The 13,199-nt window shown below is 35.3% G+C and overlaps 1 protein-coding gene across 1 annotated transcript; it reads right to left on the bottom strand.

Annotated features, from left to right (window-relative positions):
* Positions 1-10,088: 10,088 nt before the first annotated feature.
* On the bottom strand, positions 10,089-12,294 carry LOC145009961 (disease resistance protein RUN1-like). The gene is made up of 5 exons (XM_078968572.1): positions 11,691-12,294; positions 11,285-11,520; positions 11,048-11,193; positions 10,315-10,497; positions 10,089-10,218 (listed from the first exon to the last, which is right to left on the bottom strand). The coding sequence occupies exons 1-5, from the start codon at positions 12,292-12,294 to the stop codon at positions 10,089-10,091; spliced, it is 1,299 nt and encodes a 432-aa protein (XP_078824698.1).
* Positions 12,295-13,199: the final 905 nt, after the last annotated feature.

The raw sequence follows: 13,199 nt of genomic DNA, 5'->3' as shown, positions 1-13,199 counted from the left end.
CTATACTTTTATTTTTAACATTTTTTTTTGAACACAACAGATATATATCAAAATATGGAAGCTCAAACTTTAGATTTGTTTCTAAACTTTGATTTTCTAAAAATAACAAATAACACATAAAAAATCTCACATCATACAACTTTAAACTTAGGCTTAGATTTTCTAAAAATGTCGAAAATTTGTGTAAAATGTTTCGAACAACGTTAATTTCTTGATATCTAACCTTAAGTTTATAAAACTATAAATACTTACATAAACAAAAAGAGAACATTCAAATAAAGGGGTAGCTGTCTTCTTTTTCAATTTATATATATATATATATATATATATATATATATATATATATATATTTTAAACCAATTTTTTAGAACCAAGCAAGAGAAATTTTCTGAAATTTCACAATTTATTTGACTCGCTAAAATATGAACAATATATATAACAAATACATACACGGAAATGATAAAACTTTGCTTATAAAGTCGAAAGACATGGTAGGAAAGTGTTTGGGATATGGCTTAAATCTGCTTAAGAAACGAACAGGCTAAGGCTTAAAGTGGTTAACAACAGGGATTTTAAATACAAATGGGTAGGCTTAAGGGTTAATTGGCTAAAAATAAAAATAAATGAATTGCCTTTATCATTTTGATATTCAGTATTCTTAAAATAGAGTTAAAACAAGTTCTTGAAAGCTGATCTACTGCATGAAATGTATCAGTCTGTTACAGTCCACTTTCTCACTGTTATGCATCCTATTGTTTGTTTCTATATCCATACAAGTAATACTAATTGGTGCTTCAAAATGTTTTTTTTATGTTTCCTGCTATAATTTGGTAAAAGCACACTAACATACTAACATAATTACATGCTTTCCTTTTTGGGATAATTTCTTATTTATATTAAAAAAAATCACACAAAACAAACAAAAAATCGAGATCACCTGATAGTTCTTGGTAGAGGAGGCTTTTATATCTTCAAAAATAGGAGAAAAATGTTGAATTTTTTTTTTCTTGTTGGGCTCCATCAAAACCAAAAATTGCAGCATATTTGGTTTGTCGCCTTTTTCTCATTTAAGTATACCTCCCCAACTTTAAACTTTGCATCGTCCTCGATGTAAAACACAAAAGAAAACCATAAAACAATAAAATGAAATAAACCACAAACACACCAAATAAAATAAATCCATCATTTTCGCTGAGGATCGCGATTGCACTTGGCATGTGCAACAAGCCTTTTAAACCCCTAGGTTACCCTAATGGACGAGTGAAGTCTCGTGAGGGTTTGCAGTGAACATACCCACAAAGTTCTCGGGTTGCCTCCCGAAGTAGCGCTAAGTTTAACGTCTTCAGCCAGACGTGTTACCTCGAAGCAAAAACTAGATGACGTAAGTGGGTTGTTCTTGTAAAAAGTCAACCCGTTCTACTTGTACCTCATGTCGTGTGGCGGATGAAATATAGGGCTTGAGACGATGCCCGTTTACTTTGAATGACTCACCGCCTTTTTCATCTTTGATCTCAATCGCTCCGTGAGGTGTGACATCAACTACTTCATATGGTCCTGACCATTTGCTTTTCAATTTCCCGGGAAAAAGCTTTAATCGTGAATTAAATAGCCACACTTTTTGTCCTTTTTCAAAAGTTTTGATCTTTAATTTTGCATCGTGGAATGCTTTCATCTTGGACTTATATGTGACAACATTATTGTATGCCTCATCCCGGAGTTCTTCTAGTTCACTCAATTGTAGTTTTCGTTCCTTTCCTGCTTGATCATACTCCAAATTTACTTCTTTGATGGCCCACAATGCTCGATGTGCTAACTTAACCGGTAAGTGACATCCTTTTCCATAAACAAGTCTATAAGGGGTTGTGCCAATCGGTGTTTTGAAAGCAGTCCGATAGGCCCAAAGCGCATCGTCTAGTCGAAGTGACCAGTCTTTGCGGTCAGGTCTAACGGTTTTTTTGTAAAATTTCTTTGATCTGTCGATTAGACACTTCCACTTGACCACTTGTTTGAGGGTGGTAAGGTGTGGCAATTCTATGATTCACACCATATTGTTTGAGTAGTTTGCCAAATTTAAAGTTTTTAAAATGTGACCCCCCATCACTGATGATCACACGAGGGATACCATGTCTCACAAAAATATTTTTCTTGACAAACTTACAAACAACATGGTGATCATTTGTTTTGGTGGCCTCGGCTTCAATCCACTTTGAGACATAATCGACAGCCACCAAAATATAAATATTGCCGAAAGAAGTTGGAAAAGGACCCATAAAGTCAATTCCCCACACATCAAATATTTCAACAACCAAGATGGGGTTTAATGGCATTTGGTCTCTTTTTGAGATCCCCCCAACTTGTTGGCATTTCAAACAGGATTTAACAAACACATGCGCATCACGAAAAATTGTTGGCCAGAAGAAACCCGTGTCTAGAACTCCGTGACCCGTCTTTTGAGCACTGAAATGTCCTCCACATGCGTATGAGTGACAATGAGCCAATAAATCTTGAATTTCATGGTCAGGGACACATCTCCGAATTATTTGATCTGGTCCAATCTTGAATAAGTCTGGATTGTCCCAAATAAACCGTTTTGCTTGTGCCATGAAATGTTTCATCTTTTGCTTTGTCCAATACTCTGGTATTTTTCCTGTAGCCAAATAATTCACAATATTAGCAAACCAAGGTAATCCATTGATGTTCAATAATTGTTCATCGGGAAAGGTATCCCGAATTTCTTCCTTGAAAGTGCTTGATACATCAATGGGAAGTCTGGACAAGTGATCAGCTACTACATTATCACTTCCTTTCTTATCCTGAATTTCTAAGTCAAATTCTTGTAGTAGCAATATCCATCTAATAAGCCTCGGTTTTGCATCTTTCTTTTGCATGAGATGACGCAAAGCACTATGGTCCATAAAAACAACAACTTTTGACCCCCAAACATATGAGCGAAATTTGTCTAAAGCAAAGACAACTGCTAACAACTCTTTTTCCGTTGTTGTGTAATTCAATTGTATATCGGAAAAAGTTTTGCTAGCATAAGAGATTACAACGGGCTTTTTATTCACCCGTTGCCCCAATACAACACCAACCGCATAATCACTTGCGTCACACATGATTTCAAAAGGTTGTGACCAATCAGGTGATCGCAATATTGGTGCTTGGGAAAGTTGTCCCTTTAGATTTTGAAAGGATTTCATACACGATTCATCAAAAGAAAATGGTGCGTCTTTAAAGAGCAAATTGCATAAAGGTTTTGAAATCGCACTAAAATTTTTGATGAATCGTCTATAAAAACCTGCATGTCCAAGAAAAGATCTCACGCCTTTGACATTTGTGGGAGGTGGTAGTAAGGAAATGAGTTGTACTTTGGCATGGTCAACTTCAAATCCTCTTTCAGAAACAACATGCCCAAGTACAACTCCTTCTTTAACCATGAAATGACTTTTCTCCCAACTTAAAACCAAGTTTGTCTCCGTGCAACGTTTCAAAACTTTTACCAATTGTTGGAGACATGTGTCAAATGTTGATCCAAAAATAGAGAAATCATCCATAAAAATTTCCAAGGACTCCCCGACCATGTCTGAAAAAATACTAGTCATTAATCTTTGAAAAGTGGCAGGGGCATTACATAATCCGAATGGCATTCGTCGGAATGCGAAAGTACCATAGGGACATGTAAAAGTAGTCTTGGCTTGGTCTTCAGGATGTATAGGTATTTGATTGTATCCAGAATACCCATCCAGAAAACAATAAAACTTTTGACCTGATAATTTCTCTATTATTTGGTCAATGAAAGGTAAAGGAAAATGGTCTTTTAAAGTGGCAGTATTTAATTTGCGATAATCAATACAAACCCGCCACCCGGTTACCGGCCGAGTGGTTATCTTTTCACCACTTGAAGTTTCTACGATCGTGACGCCAACTTTCTTTGGAACGGTTTGCGTTGGGCTAACCCATACACTGTCAGAGATTGGGTAGATGATTCCGGAATCTAACCACTTTAACACTTCTTTCTTCACGACTTCCCTCATATTAGGGTTCGATCTTCTTTGCGTCTCTCTTGATGGTTTTGTCGACGGTTCGGTAATGATTCTATGCATGCAAACTGCTGGGCTTATTCCCTTAAGATCGACAATTGTCCATCCAACTGCGGCTTTGTATGTGTTAAGCACCTTCAGTAATGCTTGTTCTTGTTCCTCTGTCAAATCTGATGCAATGATCACCAGAAGCGTTTGATTTTCTCCCAAAAAGGCATATTTCAAATGCTTCAGTAACAACTTCAATTCCAATGCTGGTGGTTCTTCCAATGATGGCTTTATCTTTGAATCAATTGAATCTGGGAGATCATCAAAATTATTTGACCAAGTTGACGTGCGACCATGGATAACATTCAGAAACTCTTTTTGATCTTCAATTGATTGAGATCTGTCACTGTCACAAAAAACATCCTCCAAATCATTGGTTATGTCCAGGAGCATATTTGCGGTATGCTCGTGAACACAATCCCCGATGGTGTCTATCATAAAGCAATCATTATGATCTGGAGAGTTAGCGTTCGGTCCAAAGGCTTGTAGTCTCAACTTGCGGTTGCCAAAAGTCACGTCAATTGCACCATCTCGACAACTAATTTGAGCATTTATAGTTGCTAAAAAGGGACGACCGAGAACGACATTTTGTTGTTTGTCCTTGAAGTGTTTTTCAGAGTCCATAACTATGAAGTCAACTGGGTAATAAAAATCTTCCACCTTGACTATGACATCAGGCAACATCCCCCGTGGTAATTTAAGTGACAAATCGGCCATGGACACAGTAATGTTAGTTGGTTGCAATGGGCCAAGGTCATATTTATCATATAAACTACCAGGAAGGACATTGATACTTGCTCCAAGATCAAGAAGTGCCTTTTTGATTTTTATGTTTCCAATTTCAATTGTAATTAAAGGTGCTCCAGGATCTTTTAATTTGGGTGGAAGTATTCCTGTCAAAGCGGCACTAACATGTGCTGTACCGTTTGATTTTGTTGGAATTCGGTGACGTCTCTTTTGAGTACATAAATCTTTGAGGAATTTAGCATAAGCCGAAATTTTCTTAATGGCATCGATAAGTGGGATGTTAATTTTGACTTGTCGAAAAGTTTCCCAAATATCATTATTTTTTTTAAAAACTTGTTTTTCTGGGTTTTTCAAAGCTGTTGGGTAAGGGGTGGTATTTGTCTCCACATGTCCTTCCCCAACTTTAGACAGTTCCGACTCATGCAATTTTCCTTTCAATTTATGTTCTGGTTCAATTGGTGTTTTAAGAGTCTTTTCACTTTCATTATCAGAAGATACATAATCCTCCACTAAAACCTCATCAGGATTTTTTAACGAGTTTGGTGTAGGCTTATGCACTTGATTATCATATGATTTACCACTACGTAGAATAGTTACCTCATTTAAATATGCGTTGTTGTTGGTGTTGGTGGTGGTGGTGTTGCTAGTTGAAGCTCTTGAGTGTTGAGGATTTACTTGCGTGGTGCCCGGAAGGTTGCCAGGTGGTCGCCGATTTATTTGCTCTGCTATTTGTCCCAATTGCTTCTCAAGTATTGAAATTGATTTGGAGTTAATTTCATTTTGCTTGAGACTTTCCTTCATCATGTTCATCAATTGTTCCATTTGCTTATCATGGTATGGTTCACTTGTCTTTCCATGATTTGCTTGAGAAGAAACTGGCCCATGATGTTGATTTTGACTGGATTGGCCCGAATTGTTGTTGCTGACCTTGTTGCCTTGCCAGGGGTTGAAGTTGTTGTTGTTGTTCCGCCAATTTGAACTTGAATTGTTGTTGTTCCTCCATCGGTCATTGTTGCTTTGGTTGTTGAATTGATTGTGTTGTTGTTGTGGTCTATAGAAATTTCGCCTTTCTTCATTCAAGTCAGCCTGATCACCGGAAGAATAAAAGACTTCTTCAACTTTATCATTGTTTTGAGCGAACATGTTCCCTTTTCTGCAGTCTTTAGTCTTGTGTGGTCCTTCACATAAACTGCAAACAGTTTGAACATTAGATTGAGGGTTTTGTTTAAGTTGACTGATTTCAGTTGTCAGTTTCCGCATTTAGGAAAGGACTTCAGTCAGCACTTCATCGGTTTGATGTACACTCTCAAATTTAAGTTGTTTATTTTTGTTGCCACGATATTGGACCGAATGAGCGGGACTGCCATTCATTGCCATTTCATCTATGAGTTCATAAGTTTCTTCTGGTGTTTTGTTCCTTATGGAACCTCCGGCAGCTGCATGGAGTGATTGTTGTGTATGAATGTCCAAACTATTGAAGAATGTTTGGACCTGCCTCTACATAGGTAGCTCATGATGTGGGCATCTTTGGAGTAGCTCTCGGTATCTTTCCCATGCTTCGTATAGCGATTCGTCATCTTCAGCTTGAAATGAAAGGATTTCATTGATCATCATGTTTGTCTTTGATGGTGGAAAGTACTTGGTTAGGAATTTGTCAGCCAAGTCTTCCCAAGTGGTGATGGATTCAGCGGGTAATGTTGAGAACCACCTCTTGGCACGGCCTCGTAGAGAGAAAGGAAAGAGGCGTAGTTGGATTGCATCTTCAGTTACTCCATCCATCTTGAACATGTCACAAATGTCCAAGAAACTAGTGATGTGTGTATTGAGGTCACTATCGGGTGAGCCATCGAATTGCGCACTATTTTGCACCATTTGGATCACATGCATCTTGATCTCAAAAGTTGTAGCTCCTACTTCAGGTCGTTTAATGCATGATTTGGTCCCGTCAAGTGAGGGTCGTGCAAAATCTCTCATGGTTTTTCGGTCTGTCATCTTGTCGTCGGTTTTGTTGGCTTCTTCAAAAATTAAGGCGCGGTGAGTAACACGATTTCTTCTTGCCGCTCTTTCGATTTCTGAGTTAAAAAGCAATGGAAAGGATCGTCTCGAATAACGAGTATACATGCACAACAAAAAAAAAAATACAAACGCGTAAAAGGAATTTAACAATTATAAATAAAGACTATAAGAATCAAATAAATTTTTTTATATGTATTTTTTATATTTTTTTTATATATTTTCGAAGTTATAAAAAAAATCAAATAAACAAAAAAGAAAAAAAAAATTATATTTTTTTTATATATATTTTCGAAATTATACTTAAAAATCAAAAAAAAATTGTGATTTTTTTTATTTTATATATATATTAGAAAATTATACTAAAATATATATATATATATATATATATATATATATATATATATATATATATATATATATATATATATATATATCAAATAAACAACTAGAAAGAAAATGTGAAATTTTTTTATCAAAAATTTTGTTTTTAAATTTTTTTTAAAATTTTTTTTAATTTAAAATAAAAATCAAAATAAATAACTAAATATTAAGCGCAATAGCTCCCCGGCAACGGCGCCAAAATTTGACGAGCGGTCGTTGTCGCGTCAAAAATAAACCTTATTTCCACTAATCTAGCGAGTGGTAAGTAAGGGTCGGATCCAGAGGAGCTTATGGTTAATAGTTTAGTTACTATTTTGATTTAACGATAAAGAAATAATGATTAATTTGAGATTTATAAATATGATGACAAACAAAAAATACATGATTTTAATTCAGTTAAAAAAATGATCGCTTCCGGTTTCAGAATTAATAATTATATGAATTAGAAATGAGTGTTATTAATTTTTCATAGTCGATTCAATTAAAGTCTAAGTCCAAAATAGAAAATAAGTGTAACCGCACCCTCCGTCCTACACACCGCTATTGGATGATTTGGCACGGTGGGGAGATCACTTAAAATTATTTTAAACTTGGAATAATTAATTGATAAATGAATAAAATAAGTGTAACGATTTTATAATGTTAAAAACATAAACAAAATCCACAAATAATATTCAACAAATTCAAATGTTCACACCCAAAAATAATACAATAAGTAAGAATTAAAACCTACTCCCGGTTGCGATCACGAGAGAATTTAGCCGCACATTGTAGACTTATACAAACTCATATTTGTATTCTTGAATTCTTGATGTCTTGATCTTGAATCTTGAAAAGTCTTGAATCTTTGATGGCTTGAATTCTTGGAAAAAGAAAAGAATTTGGAAGACTAAAATGCTTCCAAAAAAATATAGAAATTTCCTAAAGAAGGTGGTGGTATGAAAGTAGGTTGGTATAAAAGGTATAAGAGGGTGTGTAAGAATGTAAGAGGTGTCTTAGAGGTAAGAGGTGTCTTAGAGGTAAGAGGTGTGTTTGAAATGGTGATTTTGAGGTGGTATTTATAGTGAATTTTTGGAAAATTAAATATCAAAAAGAATGAAATAAAGCTAGGAATATTAAGCTTTTAGATTGGACCTAAGATCCAATCTAAATCTTATGAAAAAGAATTCAAAAGAATTAAAAAGATGGAATTATTTGGTTTTTGTTGGAAAGAATTTGAGTTTAAAATAGGAAAAGTGGTGAAAAAGTGGTTAAAATTGGTTGGAAAGTGTTTAAAAGATAGGAAAACCCGTAGGTTCAGCACATGGCACAAGCACTTGGAGCTGGCATCAAAACGGCGTCGTTTAGGGCCATTTTTCGCGGGTCCAGATCGGGTCCGAGTTGGGTCGAGACGCGGATCTTCTGTGAGTAGAAACGGGGCGGCAACTGGGCGGGTCGGAGCCGGATCAAAGCGGATATGGATCGGACGATGTCATCGATGACGTCACGTGCGGATAAAAGCGCGGATCCAACCCGGGTCGGAGCCGGGTTTCACTGTGAGAGCATCTGGATTGCGGGGCGGTCTCCGGATCGGGCTCGGATCTTCGGATCTGTGTCGCGAGCTTTTGGGCTTCTGGGTTTGGGCTACGGGTTTGGGCTCATTCCGAAATTTTTCCTTTTATATTTTTTTTCTTTTTGTGAATTAAATTAAATTAAATTAATTTAATTAATATAAATTTTTTAGAAATTAAATAATTAATTCCCAATAATCTATTTTAATTAAACCTCATTAATTAATTTAAATTCTTTTTATTTTTATTTTAAAAAACATGATTTTTATATATTATTTTTATTTTGATTTTATTAAAAATACATTTAATTAAATTAAATTATTTAGAAAATAATAAAATTATTATTTCCTAAATAAATCATTTTAATTAAATTATAATTATTTTAAAAATACAATTTTTCATTTTTTTATTTTGTTTTCTCGTCTTTCCAAACCCGAACATCTTCTATTCTTTTGTTTTCAATCTTGATTTCTCTTCGTGTAATTCCTTGAACTTCTTTTTGCATCTTTTTGTACCATTTTCATCATATTTACCACCTACAAACATAATTCAAATACATGTCAAAGTAGCACCATTCTTAGATAAAATCGGTTATTTTACATAAATTATAGTATATTAAGCGTGATGTAAAATATACCGATCAATGGCCCAACACTTCTATGCCTAAACCAACTCGGCATCTCCTCTGCCTCATAAATCGTGCTGAATATTCCAAATTCATAAAACATAGTCTGCCAAAAACAAACACCTTAATTAATCACCATAATAATTATGTTATACATATTTACATAAAGACGGACATATAACTACACAATACCTGGATTTTAGATTTACAAGGATTAGTTCCCACACGGACTGCGTCAAGGAAGTCTAAATTAATCCAGCCCAAGCTACATAATAACTTTTCCTCAACATCCACCATTTGTTGGACTTTGATCATACCTTCAACTTCATATGACCAACTGTGATAATCTATCCACCAGTTTGATGATAACTTTATTGGGGACATTTCCAGATCAAATACAACTTTATCTATAAAACTCTCATGGCGAGAAAAGAGCAACAACCTGCTTAATGTACGTGGAGGATGCTCAACTGACTTCAGTTTCTTACAGTCTTGCATACTAAGTATCTTAAGTCTAGGAAGAGTTCTCACAAAACTGGTCGTTGAATGGATAGGATTCCTATCTAAATATAATTCCTTCAACATAGATAAACAACTGAAGTCCATGGGAAATATTTTAGTGGATAAATTGTTATTTGCAAGTGATAACCTTACTAAAGACATCGGTAAAGAAATTGCAAACTACTCCATATCACTTGGTATAGCACCCACAAAGGAAGAGGAAGTGGTTCTTGTATTTATATCAATGTTGTTAACCATGCACAATTCCAGTGAATCCGTATCCCTATTCTGGATTCGAGATTCACCAAGACTACAACCATCAAGCAACATTGTTTTAACATTCTTCAACATATCCATATCACTATTCTAGATTCGAGATTCACCAAGACTACAACCATCTAGCAACATTGTTTTAACATTCTTCAACATGCTTATATTTCTTGGAAGTTTTTCAAGCTTCTTACAGTAGCTCAAATCGATGAAGACAAGTTCAACACATTGCTCAATTGATTCACAAACCTCAACCAAATCAATGCAATTTCTAACTATTAACCTCTCAAGTGTTGGAAGTTGGTCAAATTCACCAAGACTACGAAGTCGGTAAAAGAAACTTAAATTAAGAATCTATAGTGATCCAAGCAACCTTTTCTCTTTTAAGCACGATCCATCCAACTGCATAGATGGAAATAAGTTAGAATAGTACTGAAATTCATCAACTCAACTCAACATGGAAGAATGATAAATGAAATAAGTAACTTTTTTTCCATTTCTCAAGTCGTTGTGGATTACTATACAACAACAACAATAACATTACCCCGATCCCATACAAATAGGGAAAGGGGGAGGTAGGATGGTTGGCAGCCCACAACAAAGAGTTGAGAAACTGCTTTCGTAGGATACCTCCGACAAAGAGGAAATAAAAAAGCATATGCAAACAAATTAATAAAAGTAAACTTTTTGAAATAGCGCCCACATTAAATCGTTGTGGATTACTATAACAACCAACAAAAGACTCAATATTGATGTATGACAGGTCAAGAGCAACAAGATTTTGTATAGGTAAGTTTAAAGGTAAAGACCGTAAAGGGTACCCATGCATACACATCCATCTTATTTCTATTGGAAAATTCTCATAAGACCCATTCATATGCACATAATTGAGTTGTAGTATCCTTAACATATCCATGTTGTTGAATGCATCTGTTTTCAACTCAAATGATGCACACAACTTCTCCTTCTCAAGCATCCGCATGTCAAAGGTAAGGCCTAAAAGATTTCCCTTACCCTAAGAAAAAACCAATGGCAAAAATAAAAATTAGACAATAAAAATTAGTTTGAAACATGCACACTTATGGCATGTATACACAGACTCTTACCTTTTTTTGTTTCAACACTCTGAATGACTCCTTATGAGACCATATTCGACTTCGCTTCCATGGCTTGTCAGGTGATTCTTGACGTACTTCAAATCTTCCCATCTCTTGAACCAACTGATGCATCTTCAATTCATTATTCCATCCTATACTAAGAAGGCATCTGTCAATGAGATTTGTGATCCCAGATCTTGTGTTTATATCACATGCCTCTAATATTGTTTCAGTAAAATCTCTTTCTATTCCAACAAAAAAACAAGAAATATGTTTAAACAACTCCTTATCATTTTTTGATGGCAAGGAATCGAAGCTCATTTTCAAGACATTATTAATAGGGAACTACTTTCTTTCTTTAACCCTTCGATGCACCCTTCCTAATAAGCTAGATCTCGATTATGTAGAGACTTGCCCAAAACTTCGAGAGCCAATGGATGTCCTTCACAATACTTAACAAGCTTATCAGACACCTCTCCATATCCCGCTTTGGGTTGGTTGCACATGAATGCATGGGAACACAAAAGTTGTTGTGATGCAATATTTCTTAAACCTTGAAGTAAATGCCTTTCATGACTGGGTTTAATGTTTGTTTCAAATAAAGAACAACTCTCAGTCAACCAACTGTCCTTTGTTGTAATTATAATTTTTCTTCTAGAATGAAAGCCTTTGCTACCAAGTAATGCATCCAACTGAACAAGAGTACTGATATCATCAAGAACTAGAAGAATTCTTTTACGGGATAGGGCATTCTCTATCTTTGCGGTGTATACTGAAACATCATGAAATTTAATCGGTCTTGTTTTTGAAATGTCACTATACGGTTGTTCTTGTAAATCAAGCAACTCATTAAAATTTCCATCACATATCCTACTAATATCTACAATACAACTGCTTGTGTGGAATTCATGAGCATATAGCCCATAGACATGTTTGGCTAAAGATGTCTTCCCGATCCCACCTAGACCATAAATAGTAAGTATAAATAGTAAGTATGTCTGTTGTATGTGATGATCCATCTTGCAACCATGAAGTTAGAAAGTTAATGGAATAGTCCATCCCAATAAGCAGTGGTCGAGCAATCCTTAAGTGTACATGTAATCTACGGTGGATGTCCTTCACAATTTCTTCAATAAACTCCGTCTCTAACCTGAAACTTGATTATATAAGAACTTCAAAACACAATCTACAAAAATAATTTGGAGATTTAATTTATTCAAAGATCCAAACTAAGATTATATTATAGTTGTTATTATTAATCGTGTTCTCACATCAAAACCATATTGTGGTTTGCATCAATATGAACAAAATGCCATGAAATATAGGATTTCACTAATGAATAAGGTCATAAATATTTGCTTATGATAAGACCAAAGCAGCGAACGAAATACAAGATTTCACTAATAGGCCACCAAACTTCACTATGTTTCTACAACACCATCAAACTTAACAATCGATGTGGTTTTACATGGATTTGAAGCGATATCCTGGGTCCCTCAATGATTCTATTTTGACTTATGTGTCGGGCCCGGTCAGAACTAAATTGATGTGTTCAGTTATGTTCTATGTCAGAGGAATCGGAAATCGGGAAACAAACTGTAGGACAATAAGTATGACTATGTTCCATGTATTTGTCCGCATAGATATCTTGAAAACAGAGGAATATATGATCCCTTATCTAAAGGACGCGTCACTGTATGGGTCAGAGTTCGACATCGGCTTTTTGAGAGCTACGAATTTTGAAGTTGCATTGGCAATTATAGTTATTAGACTTATCCAAGTGGGAGACTTATCCAAGTGGGAGACTGTTGGATCATGTGTCTAAGCCCATAACTATAATTGGAATGTACTCGACCCGATTGTAGCATTGTTCTTTTAGGTTGCCTTCACCGGTACAATTTGATAGGATGGACTTTTAAGAATA

Source organism: Lactuca saligna, chromosome 1 (assembly GCF_052625555.1).
Source record: "Lactuca saligna cultivar CGN05327 chromosome 1, ASM5262555v1, whole genome shotgun sequence".
Lineage (NCBI taxonomy): Eukaryota > Viridiplantae > Streptophyta > Magnoliopsida > Asterales > Asteraceae > Lactuca > Lactuca saligna.
The sequence above is the reverse complement of the archived record's forward strand: the minus strand, read 5'-3'. Positions and strand labels throughout refer to the sequence as shown.